Raw genomic sequence first — 18697 nt, forward strand, 5'->3', positions numbered from 1 at the left:
AAATAATATAATATTACTTTATGAATTTGTTATATATGGACATATTTGAAATTTTACATACTTTATTCTTTTATTTTTTTTTATATTGATATTGATGAGGTTAGTAGAAATAACTTAGAAAGAAGATCGGAGGAGTAATAAAGAGTTAAAAAAATTGGGAGAATAACAATTAAGTCTTAAAAAATGAATTAATAATAATAAGGTCTCAAATTTTTTTAAAAAAATGAGTTGCAAATATTAATTTATATAGTCATAAATAAAAATTCCAATCACAAACTAAGACTTACATTTGAAATTAAAAATATTATCTATAACTAATATTTTCAAATTTACACTTGTTTGAATTAATAATATTTACAAATTTTTTAAAATTTATTAAAAACCTAACTAACTTACAGAAAAATATAAAACATAATATAATAATTGATAAAAACAGAGATGGTGTGGACAAAACAACATGTGTACCCTGCAAAAGAACCACATGACCCCTTTCACATTCACAGACCAAAAAACCAAAGACACAGACATTGAAGCAGCAGACTTATGTTGGAAGCAAGTTCTTATCACCTTCACAGCTTTCCTAAGATTCCCAGTTGTTTATTTTATTTTTAATTTTTTTGCCTTACAACAAAATGACTCGTTTCCATTTAATTCTAAAAATCCATTCAAGTTATTAGATGGTCCAAATTTATACTTCGATCAGAATCTTGAATTTGAAAATGTTGTTGATTTAGAAACTATATATACGGAAGAACTATATTCTCTTTGAGTTTGAGGTTAGTGCACAATTAAATTTGAATTACCACTACTAGATATAGTCTTTTTTTAAAAGGAAAGAACAATACTAGACAGATATAGTTTTTAAGAAAAATTATAAAATTTATACTCATTTTGTTAAAAAATGTAAAGAATTTTTAATCAAATTTCACCCCTCAATAAAGTTGTTAGCTACTTTCAAACTAACCTCATCTTTTTATATTTATCCCTATTAAACACTCTACAATAAATATAAAGTCATTATCAATACGGGTATTTTTTTAAAAAAGACAATGATTACATCTCGAAAGATTAAAAATATATTACATTTTTTAATGAAAATAGTATCAATTAAGTTAGTCAAAATAATATCTAGGGAATTCCTTTTCTTTCAAACTACTCATGATTATTTTAATATATTTTAAAAATAGAATTAATTACAAAATAGATTAACCAACAGAGAGAAACAGTACCCATACAATTTTTCTATTGGTAAAGAAAGAAAAAAAGACAGTAAAAATTTAACTTCTACAACTCATTGTTTTTTTTAAATATAAAGTTAACTGGTAAATTTATCTCTAAACTATTAGTGCAAAAGCATTGGAATACAAAACTTATTTTTAATATAATATTTTTTCTAACTTTTGAATACAGTACACGAATTATAAAAAATGACATCGAATATTATGATTGACTTGATCATTTTCAGTGATTTTTTGGCTCATTATATGTAATTTTAGGTTCTTTTCTATATTTTTTAGATCATTTTTTATAATTTTTTTATCAATTAATGGTCAACTTATTTTTTTTAATATTTGAGTTTGCAAATGGCAAAGGTCAAAACATTTGCAGGCATGGCTTAAATCCGCGAGGTAAGCATCACAAGGATGTCATCATGCCAGTCGATCCACAATTAATTTTTATTAGTAATAGGAGTATCATTATATTATTTTTTAAAAGTTAAATAAAAATATTATATAAAAAATAAATTTAACATTTTAAACATTGAAATTTTCCTTTAATCCAAAAACATATATAAAAAACTTGAGTATTATTGAATCAATTTTTAGAATCTAACTTTGATTCTCTTAACTTCAGGCTGTGAATGTGATATTCATCAAATCTAACAATGTCTTCAAAGAAATGGACAAATTGCATAAAGTGATACGTTGATAGCAGAGATCGTCAGTAAACTAGCCGCTGTAAAAAATATGCTCTGTGCATGTACGTTGACAGCATTAGTACTAACTCACTGTACACCCCGTGCTTGTCATAATCATGAAATAAATAGCTATAAATGTGGGGTCATTTGAGTAAATGAATAAATTCGAAGTGTAAAAAGTTTTCTACAATATTTTTTTTAATTTTTAAAATAATATAATTTGACTCTTGTTGTCAATAAAAATTAATTTTAAATTTTAATTGATTAAAAATAATTAAAAAAGGTTTGAAAAATTATGGCAAATGACAAATTTTTAATCTTTTTATGTAATTTTTTTATCTATAATTGTTGGGTTTTTTTGTAATTTTTAATTTTTTTAATTTTTTAATCAACTAATAATTAAAATAAATTTTTATTAGTGATAAAAGTTGAATTGATTATTTTTAAAAGTTAAAAAAATTATACAAAAATAAATTTAAAATTTTAAACGCTTTTGAAACTATAATTTAAAAGTTAATTTATTTTTTTATCTTTTTATTAATAAGAGAATTATTTGTAATTTAATTCTTTTTTAAAAATTTTTTTAATATAAGTTGAGTTCGACTTGAAAAGTAGAGTTTGACTTGAAAAACCCATTCTGCAACCTAAATTAAAAAAAAAAACCTTTTAACACAAGATATTAGGTTAAATGGGTCAATCAATTTGGATTAAAACTTGACCTACTTAATATATACTCTTTTTAATCTAAAATATAAGTTATTTTTTTTCCAACTAATAAGAATATAAAATATAAGTAACTTAATGTTTGTAGAAATTAATTTTCTTATTTTACCTATTATATTTATTAACCTTATTTTTTATATTTACTCATCATTCTCAATTCCTTTCTAATTTAATTCATCATTAGTAGTTAGAGCAAATGATAAAAAGGGAAAACTATAAGATATTTTCATGAAAATAGAGATATAATTAAATTTTATTAGTATGCAGATTATATTTGAACGTTACTTATATTCTAGATCGGAAGATGTATATGTGTATAAACTTGCATGCATGTCTGGGTGCACGTATATTATAGGTTAGATCTGTCTCACACATAAACTTAAAGTCAAAGATCTATATGTTTTTGTGATGGATCATGGGTAATAAACATGTTATATTAATGTATTTTGTCTTTTACATTTGGAAAATGATGTTATTAATACAAGTCCTTACATTAGTGGTAAATTATGTTATGTTTTTAGGAAATAATTTAGATTAAATCACGTTATCATGTAATATGAGTTATATGGGTTAAATTTTAAGTGCTGAAAATTATTGAAATAAATTGGGAGGTAACCTGCCAATCCACACAAGTTGGTTTGTATTGAGATGAGATGTCTTCAATTAATATAAAAATGAGCTAGCCTAACCCAGCCTTATATTCTTACTTTTAATAAATATAATCTATTTTGGATGTCAAATAATGTGCTCAAGAAACTACAGTATTAATTATTTTGCACAACAAATCCACTTGCCATTCTCCTAAAATTAAACCGTCAACTATAATTAGGTCAAATAATAAGAATTTGTTATCTCTTGAGCATGTCAAAAATTCACACTTCATGCTCCAAATACTTACATCAATAAATAAAATTATATGTTTTCAAATCTGAGTACTTAAATTTAAATTAGTTACAAGATAATTTGATTAAAATTAAGGTAATAATGCCGATGTCCTATTAACCTAGTAGCACGAAGGCACTTTGAAATAGCAGAGACTTAATATTAGAAGCATTAATTTGGATAAAGCTCGAATAAGCTTGAAAAATTTTAGAGTCGAATTTAAAAGTTTAAAAAACTTCATTTACTCCAAATTTATTTGGGTCGCTCAAATAAACATGAAAAAATCTAGGCCAAGCCCGAACCCAAATGAGTTAGCTCTAATATTCAAAATTTTTTTTTATTATTAATAAAAAATATACAATTGAAAACATTAATTTTTTTAAAAGAAAAATTGAAATTTAATAAAAAAATAAAAAATTTAATAATTCAAGTATTTAAGCCACCCTGAAAGCCCAAGGAATTGGAATTGGATTTGGTTATATGAAATTTTTTCATGTGGTAGGCTAGTTTAAATTCAATCTAAATAAAACTTAATTCAAATAGGTGTGGCTTGCTTAAATTATCGACTCTACTTAATAAGCATGCATCCATATGAACAAAGTGTAATGTGCGTGAGTGTGAAAGAAAGAAGATAATGATACCATTGATTACAACCTTGTACCTTAATCTCGTGTTTTTGTCCAGTTTTATGATGGATTTTCAATTTTCACAAAAAATTATCATCTCCCTTCAATCTCACAGGCTCAAGTACAATAACAAGAAGTTTGTTACCAATAATTAACTTTATAAGAACCAAAATCATGTAACATTGGAAATCACCTTGCTTAATTACTTCCTTCATTTTGATATCAGGGATCAAGATGAAAATTATCTCTCTTTGCATTTTGATTTTTCACCTTGATTGTTTTCATGGCATTTTAATCTTTTTACTTTAATATTATTTTTTTTTCTCCAAAAAAAAAAACCATCTAGAAAATCACATACTAAAAACTAATTCTTGAAATTAGCATCCTAGCCAATAACCTTATAACCTAATGACATATAAGCTGTGGTGTAAATAACAAGTTATCCTGTTCATAACTTTAGACCCTTAGTACTTGCCCCTCTAATTAAAAAAAAACAAAACGGCGTTCCAATCATCCACGAAAGCTCCCAACTTTCAACATAAAAAAGATCTAAGTCCCTCTGATACTTTGCAGTTGCGTCAAACTTCACAAATTTTCAAAGGTGGTGAATGAGAAACAGCAACAAATTCTGGGTCTAGGACTCATGAAAGTCAACAAAATGGACAAAATAAGAGAATGGCTCGCTACATTACCATTTGAAACTGTGGTCCACCTTCGAGTATCTGACAACAATGCCTATCATCTTTAGACAAATGAGATTTCTACAACAGGTTACAGAAATGTGTTGGAAATAATGACACAACAAAAACAAATTTAAAATTACAAATTCTGTTACACGAGCCCAGTGCAGATCGTAACTCACAAGGCAAAAATTATGTCTCAGCCTCTGGCAACAGTCTGAGAAGGCGCATCTAACAGACCAGTTCATCCATAATTCAGGCCTCTAGCTTCATTCATGCCCACGGTATCAAAAAATTTGCCAGAATGATCAAAATCAGGCTTTTGGCTTTATGAACAAAATAATGAAAATGAAAGATCTGTTTCAGGTAGCAATCCCAGAGTTTCACAGGCACAAATATTCTTCACCCTTGATGATCCACTTCCTTAGCCCAAGATCATACACGATCTTTCATGCTGCATGGGGTCTATCAAATTGAGTTCTACCAGAACCAGAAGTCCCCCTCCTAACACTTCAGGTAGACTCATCAGATTCATGAGTCTGATTATCATTCTGGTCACTGTTATGGTCCGGTTTGGGACTTTGGCTTGGAATGACCAATACCGCATGGCTTTGTACAACGGTCGGTTCTTTCTGTTGAACGGTCACGGTCTCATAATCACGAGGCGGATCAGGTGGATGCACATATGATATACCAAACTTCTGCCCATGAGTTAATCCTGGGCAAAGACCCTGCAGGTAACATTGAAGAACTGATCCAAAATGCAGTGAAAAATCCAAAAATACAACAAAGTTTCAAAACATCCCTTTTCTGCATGTGTGGGTGGTTGATTGTCAGCTAATGTTTATATCACTTTACACCGTAGAAGCAAGGAGATGGTTATGAGAAAAAGGGACATGCTAGAGTAGGAAGGAATGATGATGATGATGATATGACGAAGTCCAAATACTAGCACATTATATTTATGTGAATAAAATCCAGGGATAATGATAAAGGAAGACACGAATATGAGGCTTATAAAAGCAGGGTAAAAATATTTACTTTCCTTCATTTTGGAAGGCTAGGAGTGTGGAAGAAGTAAAACCTGGTTAAATTTTGCATTATCAAGCAATGCAAACAGTTGTCTGACTAGTCTTTGTAAAATATAAAATACTCCCTTCGAACTATAAAATAAATCATTATTAACTAATTTATGTTTTTTAAAAAGTTAGCAAAAAAATTTTACATTTTTTCACTCATACCCTTGAGTAAAATAATTATTTTTCAGGCCACATAGTAGAATAAATATAATAGTTGACTTATTCAAAACATCATTAATTACTTGAGTGGAATATAGTAAATTGAGAGTATAATTGGAAAAATATATATAAAACCTATCCAATATCTTATATTTTGGACCAAGTAGGTTTCTAGAAAATGTTTAATATTGTGGTCCGGAGGGGGTATTTTTGTCTTGTTAATAATATGCCACTTAAAGCGTCCAAAACATCACATTGATTCTTTATTTTCAGAATCCAGAGAGAAACGAGTGACTGATTCTAGCACTACCTAACTGTTTCAACCGTCTCATAATATGCGGAATCAGTATAAAAGGAAATTTTGCAGCAGAAGCCAAATCCAAGGTAGGTGACTTGATTTCTGAATTTCAATTACTTAATGAAAAAAGGAAGAAATTATGCATTAAAAGTTAAACGCAGTAATATTCAGTGAATGTACCCTGAATATAGCACAAAGGAGAAAGGAAGAATTCTACAGGGATGGTAGGAAAAAGTACCAAGCACTCACCTTGATCAAACCTGAAATAGAAGTTGGTTTATAATCTGACATATACTCAGCATGAGTCCCGCTTCCATGGATTGTACTATCATTGGATTCTTGTAGATCATTTTCAATCTCTGAAGTAAAAGGTCTTTGTCTTACATCATTCATTCTACAATATGACCCATAATATAAACAATGTTCCTTGACAAGAGATATTTGAGGAGTAGCTGGCAGTAAATGGCCTTCAGTGCTGAAAATGTACCTGTTCCAAAGCACAACAGAGAAAACACGCAACTCAGTTTTATTGAAAATATAAATCTGCCAGCCAATCCTGATAAATGAATTAGTGCACTTACTTGTATGGCCCATTTTCCACAATGTTATCGGGACCCACAGCCAAATCAAATAGAAGCCACAGATACTTGACCTAATTGTAATAAGATCATATCAGCATGTCCCTCCAAAAATATAGCAGAAAAATGTGAAAACCTAGACGACTAGTGAAATGTTTGGGACAAAGAATATACTTTGATAAAAGATGATATCAAGGAAGAGAAAAAAATGATAATTCTGCAATATAATGACAGATGCTGAAGGCCAGGCAATTACAAGTAATTATTTTGTTTTCTTGAATGGTTAAGATTCCAAAGCTAGAGCCAATGCTACACATGCTGGCCCCTTTCAGTCAAGAAATTTTGTTGCAAAACACTTTCAAAATAAAACAAGTGATCTCTCCATCTGACTCGCACAGCACCACATAAATTCTGTGAGATTTTAAATCCTAGTAGAGACATTAATTCGAACCCAAACTAAAGATCAATGTACCTATTCTGGTAACCATCATCAATGAAACATAACTAAAAGGAGAGATACATAAACTCATCTAGAGTTGATTCTTACCGTCTCAGCTAGGAAAAAGCTCTCCATGTGATCTTCCTGATGGTGAGACTCAACATCCGAAATGTGACAATATCCACAAGGGCATCGAGCCCCATACTGTAAACTAGCAACTATGTCCCGCCCAGCATTAAGATATCTTCAAAGATACACAGACAATAATTAAATTTATATGAATAAAGTAAAATTGCAGCCAATGTTATCAACAAATAGTTCATATAAGTTGAAGTAGAATAAGTAAATCCTGCTTCTTCATAGCAAAATTACAAGATTTATGAATAAGAAGGGAAAAAAAATTACAAGATGGATGACAATACATCATCTGGAAGCAAAGAGGAATGAAAACAAAAAAATCCAATGAAATACAGTGGAAAATCCGATTATTGACTTTTAATTTCTTCCAAAATGGAAAGACGGTTAAGAATTAAAATGAAAACAAGCTCATCAGCATCAACTAATGAATAACCAGGGATCAACAAAAATCACCCAGGCTGTCAATACCTTGGAAATCTGCATAGTAACACAACCCACTAAATGGATAACCATTAAATCTTACCATCATCCATTTATTGTTCTCCAGATACTAGCACTAAGTATTGGACAATGACACTCATTCAATGTGAGCTAAAAGGTGTCTATTGCATCACATTTGCCAGGTGAAAGTCTATTATCAAAGACATAGGAAGTAATATTGACAGTTTTGCTACTATTCAAAACTTTCATCATCCCTGTTCCCCCCCCCCACCAATAAAAATCTACGTCCAGCTCATCAATCTTGGCCAAAAATTTTAATAAATTATACGACTTCAAATGTAAAAAGATGACAAATTTTACTTTTCACAGAACACAAATTAATTTACAGTAGTCACTTTATTGTCAATAATCCATTCTAATAAAATCTGCATTTTGTTATGCACAAAGCAACATGAAGAGTGGCTGCAAGGTTCTCATTCTTCATAATTTTTATTTTTCTGAATGATCAGAAATGATTGTAGAGAATAGTATGGAACCAATAACAGAACCACTTGCTCTAACAAGAATACATTTATAGAGAAAGGAAAAGCTCAAATGTCATCATTAAACTAAAAACTAAAAGTGTTTACCAGAAAAGAAAATTAAGAAATTACAAACTAAAAGCAGTTATGAGAATACCTGGGATCTCTGGTAGCTTTGTACAGCCAATATGTGCTCTCTATTAACTCTGGCCTCAAAGGATAGCTTTTCTGTCCATGCTGAAAATAAGGGGATAAAAAAGAACAATTAATAAGTATTGTAAGAAATTTCTGAAATGCTTTTCTATTTCACACACAAAAGAATGACAATTCTCTATTGCCAGGAAGATGCAAGCCTCTCAGGCTATGTATGGTGATAAAGGGTTATTAACATCAAGGAGTCAATAGATTAAAAGACAGTATATCAGATGGACCCATTAAGTATAACTCAGATGGTTGTGCTGGATGAGTATATATTGGGGAGTAAGGTTTAAATGAAGGACCCCTTAGCTATCAGACCAAGACCAACTCACATTCAGTGTTGTTTACACATACACCTTAAATGCTCAATTCAGTCAGCCTTGGCCCACTATGTGTCAATCAATATCAAACAGACTAAAATATCAAAACCATTCACAGAATCACGCGACCATATATTTGGATTGCGACATCACTTTGACAAATCCAACTGATTAAATCCATAAAAAATTTAACCCAGATGCCAAGAAGTATTGGTATCAAGCTTATTTAGTAGATCATGGATAGGTATCACAAATTCAGCATAGAAGTTTATTTACCACCAACTGATTTGGAAGCAGCTCACCAATGTACAAGAATGCTACTATTGATAAAAAAAGGGAAATTCATGTCAACACTGAACACTTCCACATCGACCATCACGTAGTAGCATGAAATATACCTGAACACTTAGGGTCGCAAGATTAAAACCCTCTGGTGTAAAACCATATCTTCTCCATACACTAAAGAAGGCAGCATGGGTACGAATTGCAGGATCAACGTCTCCAGCTAAAACCTTGTGAACATGAGCATGTTTCACTAACCCTTGTATTTTCGTGTTAACATTGTTTATACTATATAGTATTAGAAATTAATAAAGAAAAACCTGAAGGCCAGGCCAGAATGCCTGCAAACTATTAAATAATGGCCAGACAATAGCAGCGGAATCCATATTCACTTCTACATACCTGCAAAAATAAGCCAAGATCCAGGTTTCAGACTTGGGTTATGTAAGAGGTATTAATGAGATAGGTACTAACAAAGATCTTTCTAAAAATCCCTTTAGACATGGAAAGCCTAGTTGCCTAGATAGCCACAATCAATCCAAGAACCATGAAGAGTGTAGAGTGTAGACCCTATGAATTTTTATTGAAGACTTGGGCAATGGAATGGGAGCTGTGTATACAGGTGAACTAACGAGCAACCCAACCAGTGAAGACTGGGTGGTTGAAAGGGCTAAACATGGGAACTTAGAGTTCACTAGGAACTATGTCAGACAAAGTGGCCAAGCAGAGTAGTTGGGAAATGTTGAAGGAACCAATCATGGTGATCATATTGAAAAATAAAAAATGCCAGGAGCTATTAAAATTCTGAGGAAGTCTTTAACAATAATATTAATGGCTTAAATGATTGAGTTGATGGTTGAATACTTTTGATTTATGTACACACCATTATTGAGTCTCGCGACAATTTATGTCATTTGGTCTTCCATTTCTCCCTATTTTTGCCTGAATTCTTAGAAAGTTGCATAACAAACAAACATGAGAGTTTCAAAGAATAACAGGAGACAAGTCAACCGTAATTACAGGGAGCCATGTAAAGCCACAAATAATACCAAGGGTCATTGTAAAGATAATGCATGGCAGCAGCATAAGCTTCTTGAAATATATACAAGTACTCCTCATCTCCAAATAATAAATAAGCCTGAGAAAATTCATGAAGGAAGAATTAGAGAATATGACTGACTAATGATAAAAAAGAAATTATAGGATAACTTAAAAAAGATATTTACATATTTATGAGTTGGTACTGTAAAAAACATCAGCAAACAAAGTACAGCTCATATGATCCAATAGACTGGCAGAATAAGTATACTAATTTTATATGCTTTAATAAATACATATTCTCTCATGCATACAATGAAACCAACATTGAGTAATTACTTCCATTTGTTTATCTCTTGACAGGGAGAAATTTTTTATTTTTTGGATAGAAGGATTAATTCATTAAAGAAGAAAGCACAGAATCAGAGGATAAGGTTCCCAGTTCCCACCCTGCCTCCTAACAGCCAATAACAACCAAGGTAAAGGAAAACAAAGAAATGAAAAGAAGAGATTAACATCATCAGAAAAAGAGCTATATGATCCCTGGATGTTTAATTGTGAAACCCATTCTAAAGCCATGAGCCAGGCACCAATGATGTAAACAAAAGATATTAGTACTTTATTAGACAAAAAATCTGAACACATCAAGGCTACAAATTATTAAAGGGAATCAAGATTTTACCCAAAAAAAAGGGGGAATCAAGATGGTGACTAGGTGAATGGTGAATTACCATGCATCGAAATTACTAATGGGAAACAGAAATCAACTTCACGGATCCTTTCAATATTGAACTTTCAATTAAGTTATTGAAGAAATGCGTATAGTTCAAATGTTTCTGAAGAACTGTCAGAGATTGAAGGGCTAAAAATATTTTTTACAACGTTCCTCATTTCTTTTTCCCCCTCCTTTTTTAAATCGTCCCCCAAATTGTAATCCTTCTTTTGTTCTTTTCCTTCTCTTTGCCAAGTCTCTTCTTTTGTCATGAAATGAACAATAAAAATAATCATTCCAGTTGCTGCCACTGACCTTTAAAAGGTACTCATAGAAAGAATCGATACTAGTTCCTATCCCAGCATCCTGCAAAAATCATAGAGATGGCTGTAGTTTCTGATACTAATAGAAAGAATAATCAATGCCACTAAGGCTGAGTTTATTAAGGCAGAAAAAATTATCACTAGAGCAATGACAAGATGGAAGGTAATATCAAGCAACTGATAAACAACCCAATCATCACCTGAGCTTCAGAGATGTGGTATATAAATATAATTTGCCTGAAATTAATAATTTATGATCTTTGTCCAGTGAAGTTTATGTAGTACCTTCTGGGTCCATTCACCAGTAAAAACATTAATATGAGCACCAACTAGATTAAGCCTTGAACGCTGTGCCCAAAGTCCATGCACTGCATTCTTAGTCACTCGTTCAAAAACTGCAAGTCAATAAATGCACATGTGAATAAATGTAAGGAATTAACTCAACCCTTCCCTTCCCCAAAAGGATATAGAAATTAATGATAAAAGCGATGATTTGAGAATCAACCAGACAGGCTGGTTCAGCTAGTTGAATTGGAATCCGGTCAAGTATCCAGTTTGGAGATGGAGGTAAACCATATGGAGGAAAAGTGAAGCAAACATTGAAAATAGTCAAAACAAAAATCTCTCTATGAAAATAGTCAAAACCATGCATACAAAAAGAAATCCTTAATCCCAATGACCCAATCCAATTTTATGAAAAAGACAATAGAATTTTACATAAGGTCGAACCTCAAGTCCTCAACACAAATTTCATTAATCCAAAGCACAGGCATATTGGTGATTGTCAGCAATAACTACCCATCAATCTCAATAAATAGCAAATAAATAAGGCCCATATAGCTGAGATTTAGATACCCTAGGACATGAATGATTGATAAAAAGTGGATTAACACTGCAATAACTAAACTAATTGCTCTATAGAAGAATTCATGACATTAAAAGACAATCTAAAATCAAGGAATTAAATGATGATTCTCCACGGGGTATCCTTGAAATAAATCATAAGCTCATCACCAGACAAATGGTAGAAAAGACTATCCTGTTCTATTGAAAATCTCAGGACTGAGATATCTCAACATTTTGAGCATTTCATAGGATCCAAATGCACTATAAGACAATAACATGGCACACTGCCACGTCTATGAATCAAGATTAATTCTAAATAAATTACTCAACTGATGATATTTCAAGGAAATGATAGGCCCTTGTATGCAGAATGAGATACAAATATTTTAACCAATTATTCATGATATTTCATGGATCTCAACTTCTCATTGATAAATATATTTTCCTAGTGAATACTAGGTCATATCTAAAATAATACCAAGTTCCAACTTTGCGACTAAGTTCTGCGTTCAAGTCCTTCCTAGAGACTACTTCAGTGGCAAATATGATCTGAGAGAGAGGAAGAATGCAGACTTACTGGGATCATTTGTCAATCGGCTCAGAACTCCAAATTCAAGAGTCAATGTCCCTCCTCCAGCTGTTGAAGTAATCTAAGCACAAAAGTAATTATTTTAAACTCTAGTACCTCCACAAAAGAAAGTAGAATACCTATGTTAAAGAAAGTAGAAAACAAAGAAGTTTTAACTTACAATCAAACTCTAGCACTAAACAGTGCTCCACAAAAGATTGACTTTATTTTTTCTACACCCTTTTTCTAAGTTAAACACAATTTAATTATTGGGAACTTGATCAGACCAGCGAGTAGCAAAGATTTTGGACATATAGATTACAAGACAAATGGATGAGGCATAGAAAAAAACCTTACCTTGCTTTCATGTTTATCAACTCCATGTAACAAATTTACAGAACCAAATGGAATTCCTGCAATACAACATTGCATGAGATAGAAGGTGGCATGTAATGGACTGGAAAGCTAAACAATGTTATCTATAAAGCTATGATGAAAACTATTGGCAAGTAAGTTTTCATCCATCTAATACAATAAATACGGGAGATTTAACCTTGTTTAAAATCAAGTATTCCTTTCTTTTATATTTCTATGTCGTATTCTCTTTAAGGAGTTGCCTTATCCTCCTTTCTTGATGTTCTCACTCACTTTAATAATTTTTTTCTATTAAAAAAATGAGAAGCAATACCTGTAGGAGTGTCAAATGCAGGTAACAACCTCCTGCCAAGATCTTCAGCTAAGTTCAGTAACTGGTTGTCATATGATGGAACTCTCATACCCTGCGGCAAATGCATGTGAAGATGATTCAATCATATCTCCAAATTGGAACACTACGATTACACCGTAAGCACCTAGAGAATAAAAGCAGTAAACATACAAGAAGAAACACAAGTTTCACCAGAATAAAACTCCTAAATGATAAAAAAAGCAAAACATAAAAGGTATGAAGATAAGACTTCGTATTTGCAACAATAGCTACATTAAACACAATCAAATTTGGGAAAACCCTCATCAGCAAATTTAGATTGGCAACTTCAACAAGGGGAAGTATAGTGCTAGGTTCGACTGGTCAAGAGAGTTGCATCAACTTATCCTAGGGTCTCAAGTTCAAGTCTTAGAATATGCAGCCATGATAAATAAAAATGTTGAAGGCATTCCTAAGGTACCCATGAACTTGCCATTAGTAAGAATGGTCCCACATAGCAGGGGTCCAGATTAGTTTGGGTGAGTAGCGGTAATACTCCAAAGTTTCACAGGATACCAGGCAATGGAATTAAAAAAAAAAATGCTTTCTTGAATGAGGATCATGAAGATGTTTCAATACAAATCCATTCCTGGTTTTGGCACTAATGACATTAAGGATAAGGGGTGCAAGCTAAATAAGGCCTTGTACAAGCTCAAGTAGTCTCCAAGGACCTATTTCACATTTCACTAAAAAAACAAAGACCTATAGCTTAGTTAAATCAAGCAGATCATACACTCTTGTTAAGATAGACAGAAACACACATGCATGATTATCTATGCTATGCTAGTAATTTGTGATAAATCAAGTATAAAATGAAGAAATCCATCTAGTCACCTGAAGCTAAACCTCCAATGATATTTCCTTTATTATACAAGAAAAGAGAACAAACATATATGGATGCATATAACTGATACCGTAGCATAATCGCTGGCAATTAGATGAGCAGAAAGTAAGCCTCCAAGCACCCTAATGGTGGTTTCAAAAACAGAAACTGTTCTATTCTGCAAAAAGTGTCGCCAACATACACATATATAAGTATTCATAGGCAAATATATAAGAGATGGAAGCAAAAATTGTAAAAGATAATCAATAATTTCATCATGTAAAAAGCAAACAAGCTAGTATGGATAATATTGAAGGAATATATCATGAAATCTGGACTTACAAATGCATCATCAAGTGGTGTTGGTGTGTGACGTACTTGTGTCACACATGTCTAGAATGTTGATCAACTACTTTCGCTCTTTCAGTGTGTCTATTTATTTTATCCATAATTTGCTTTTATTATCATCCCTGACTATCTTAGATTTTGTTTCCTATAATTTGGCTGATAGAATTCCTTTTATCTGGGGTTCATGTAGGGTTGTCACTACCAATCCTATATGTATTGGCTGCTACTCTATCCCACGAATCAAAGAGAATTAAGTTTCTCAAAGTTTCTGGTTTTGCACAAGATGCTTTCACGTCCATAGTCACATTTTTATTCAAATCTGAGAGGTTTTAATCTTGATCATAGATAAGTTAAAGCTAGAAAATATGCGTTCACAAAAGGCAGAAAATATGAGCAATGTAATCAATCGTTGAACTTATATATATAGTCATTCCTATAATCGATTCAAATAGTGAGAAGCAACGGATGCAAATGGGTTCAGACCAATAAGATTCAATACAATTCAACACTACCATAATTCCCAAATAATATTTCATTACTAAATAATAAAAAAAATAACTCTATCTTCCCATTTGCATAAATTTTTATGTTCTCTTCTTGGTCTTGGCATTAAAATGCCACATACATCACCATACATTGCCACATCAACAGCATTTTAGATGAGTAGTCTTCTCCTAGTTAAAGCCATTGACGGACTTCTAACTTTAATTTTGATTTTAAGACTAATCATTTTATAGTCATTATTTCTTAACAGGATGGCATTCAGTGCCATATAAATTACAGTAGGATGGATTTATAACTGATCAACAAAAAGGCTTTATTTACAAAAATCTCCAGAAGTACAGAATATGTGCTACCATATGATTGGAAACTTAAGTCTTCAACTTGATGGAAGTTGATTTTCAACAATGAATTATGTTATCAATACTTAAAAAAAAAAAAAGATTATAGTATTAAGAAGCATTTCATTTGATTATAGACCTGAAGAATAAAATTAGTACTTATGCGAGACAGTGAATCATCTAAACCTTGTGGTTCAGACATCAAAACCAATTTGGGTGCGGAAGCAAGGACTTGTAGGAAATTGCACCAGCAGGGATCAATTACTAAACTACAATAAATAAAATAGAGATCGCGCCAGGTACAGCTGCCTTTGATGCATTTCTTACTGTTACGTAGAATTGTTTATTCGCTATCTGCCACGCACCATATTTTTACATGAGAGGCAACTCCCTCTAGGAAGTAGAACCACAGCTTGCTTCCAACAATTCCTAATGCATAACAAGTATCTCCCTTCACCCACTTAAAAGAACTGATTCTAGAAAGAAATTTTTATCCAATTTTCTGGGTAAATAAAGAACATGATACCAAATCGAGCACTCTTGAGTGTGGGCGTCAAAAGCCAGCTCATGGTAATTTTGATCTGAATGAATAAGTCAGTGAACCAAGAATAGAAAAGAGCATATGCACTTAACATATTCAAAGATTAGTCTATAGGTGATTATTGATAAGTCTACAATGCATCCTATTGGTCACATAGTAGACCTTTGCCCTTAAATAAGGAAATAGCAATTTAAAAAATAAATAAATAAAAAGCTCCATGTGCATATGTTAAAATAATGCCCTTCACTCACTATATCAAACCGAAGATTTTTACCAATCCATTCAATTGAACTTGTGAAGCGTTCCTGGTCACCAAGTAAAGCCAAAGTGTCTAACGAGTCAATCTGTTTTGGACACATTACAGACATCAGTATTGCAGATATATTCTTAATTTCTTATTATAACTCAATATATGAATTCTTTTCCTTACCAAAGTTAAGGCATAACCACCAAGTGAATCTTCTCCCCCACATGAAAGAGGCCTCAGTTCATCCCGTGGAAAAGCATGCTCCATATATCCATTAAAAGCATGATAAAACATCTCACGGACCTGCATTTTAACAATAAAGAAAATTCACCAGCTAAAGAAAAGCCATAGCTTCAGCAGAAAATAGAATACAACTACCCACTACGTGACACAAGTTGAAATAGAGAAATTCACCCAAAAGACACTAATGATTATTTTGGTCCAAATTCGCAACAGTACAAGACACCGGAACATCATGTTCAGCATGCACAATCAAATCATGCCCTATAGTTGTAACGGCAAAGAACTTTTAAATGTAACCTGCTTCGCAAGAACCTACATAAGCATTGAATCAATGTCCTTCTCCCCCAATATAAATCACCCAATAAAAAGTCCTGTCAGTTTTGCAAGCTAATCTAATGTCAAATGGAAATTGACAGATATATCCAAAAGGGAATTCCCAATGAGTTTTGTTGCATTCAAATAGCCAAGGGTCGTAAAACTATTAGGCAATGCAATTTCAACCAATAAGAACATCAAACCGATGTGTAGCAACTGAAAGATCAGCAGAGACATTAAGCAAGATCCCAATTATCAATCGGCAACAAAAAAAAAAAAAGGACTTTTTCCGACAGATATACTGAACTGGAACAAAAAATAAACAAATCACAAGAGGAGCCACCTCATCTCGAAGTTCTTTCGCTTCCTCAGGGGTCACGCCATCGGCGAGTGTTGTTTGTATGAAACAAACAGAGGCTAATACGAAGTATGAGAAGATCTGAATCAACAGTTGAGCTTTCATGGGATACAGCGACTCCGTTTTTCACTCTCTCCGACTCAGCGGAGTCGCAATTCAAGATAGCAACATCTTCAGATTTGCTTGCCTCAGCAATGAGCTATGTTCTCCCCGCAGCTAGCTTCACCAGACGACGCAACCTCTTTTTTTTTTGGACCTTTTCCACATGACACTATTTTATAAATTTAAGCTAAAAATGACTCTATTTTAAGAAGTTAAATGTTTAAAATAATAAAATATTTTTAATATTTTAATATATATTTTTTATTTTTTAAATATCTCTTACAAATAAATCATTTTATATTTATTTAAAAATAAAATACTATATTAAATAAAATTAAATATGAGAAGATGGTATTAATTTGAAAATAAGTAATTAATTTATTGGGAGACGAGATTCAGTTACAAATACCTTATATTTTTCAATGACAGAATATTTAATATTTTAATTTTGTATAAAATTTTATTTCAATATATTAATTTGTAACGTGTCTTTTTAGTCATTTGACCCAACATTGTTAATTTTATCAACCAAAAAATATATTATACATGTAGTCCTTAAACTTTATACTAGATTTTAGTTTAATTTTTTAATTTTATAAAGTATTTTTTAAATCCTTAATCTTAATACTGTTAGTTTTATCATTAAAAATTTTTACATTAAATTTTTAAGTTTTGAAAAAATATTATTAAATGTTGACATATTAAATTTATTTTTTACAATAACAATGATTATCAAAAAAAATAATGATTTGAAACTAACGATATTAGGATTAGAGGATTAAAAAAATATTGTATAAAATTAAAAGATCAAATTAAAATCATTTTTTGTCATAGATCAAAATTGAAAATTTATATAAAATTAATATACTAAAAGTATATTTTGACCAAAAAAAATATTGTTATTGAACTTTTATATGTTGATAAAATAATTTCAATGTTAATATATTATATTTAATTTTTCAAATAACAATGATAGATACAAAAAATTAATATTTGAGACTAATGACATTAAAGTTAGAGGACTAAAAAGACAATAAAATTAAAATTTTATATAAAATTAAAGGATTAATGGTTTACTTTTGCCTAAATTTATATTATTAAAGTTGATTTTATTTGGGTTAAAGAACATTTTAGGCTCTAAAATATTGCGTGAAAAGTATCTTGGACTTTAAACTCCTAAAATGTGCAAAATGGATCATAAACTTTTAAATTTAGAGCAAATTAACCCCACTGTTAACTTATAGATTTGCAGAACCCAGTCAAATGCTGATATGTCATCAGTTAATGAGCACCATAGGTCCTAAACTATTGTGCAAATAACATTTTGAACCCTAAACTTTGATATTCAAAACAAATTACCTTCA

General features: G+C 31.3%; 1 protein-coding gene across 1 annotated transcript; it reads right to left on the reverse strand.

Annotated features, from left to right (window-relative positions):
- Positions 1 to 4817: 4817 nt before the first annotated feature.
- On the reverse strand, positions 4818 to 17472 carry LOC129320176 (alpha-mannosidase I MNS4). The gene is made up of 17 exons (XM_054965432.1): positions 17217 to 17472; positions 16499 to 16618; positions 16320 to 16412; positions 14429 to 14515; positions 13458 to 13548; positions 13127 to 13182; positions 12779 to 12851; positions 11641 to 11750; positions 11348 to 11398; positions 10332 to 10420; positions 9603 to 9684; positions 9399 to 9512; positions 8640 to 8719; positions 7491 to 7626; positions 6947 to 7017; positions 6615 to 6852; positions 4818 to 5560 (listed from the first exon to the last, which is right to left on the reverse strand). The coding sequence occupies exons 1-17, from the start codon at positions 17334 to 17336 to the stop codon at positions 5342 to 5344; spliced, it is 1830 nt and encodes a 609-aa protein (XP_054821407.1). The 5' UTR covers positions 17337 to 17472; the 3' UTR covers positions 4818 to 5341.
- Positions 17473 to 18697: the final 1225 nt, after the last annotated feature.

Source organism: Prosopis cineraria, unplaced genomic scaffold, assembly GCF_029017545.1.
Source record: "Prosopis cineraria cultivar Desert tree isolate PC_DT_omini unplaced genomic scaffold, ASM2901754v1 PC9, whole genome shotgun sequence".
Lineage (NCBI taxonomy): Eukaryota > Viridiplantae > Streptophyta > Magnoliopsida > Fabales > Fabaceae > Prosopis > Prosopis cineraria.

What these genes read in the sequence shown, in the direction of transcription:
- LOC129320176 (XM_054965432.1), bottom strand. Translation starts at nt 17,336, where the DNA reads ATGAAAGCTCAACTGTTGATTCAGATCTTCTCATACTTCGTATTAGCC. An exon ending in TGCATTTGACACTCCTACAG is followed by an intron (nt 13,183 to 13,457) that starts GTATTGCTTCTC and finishes GTTGTATTGCAG; the next exon opens with GAATTCCATTTGGTTCTGTA. An exon ending in CTATTTCAGGTTTGATCAAG is followed by an intron (nt 5,561 to 6,614) that starts GTGAGTGCTTGG and finishes TGTTACCTGCAG; the next exon opens with GGTCTTTGCCCAGGATTAAC.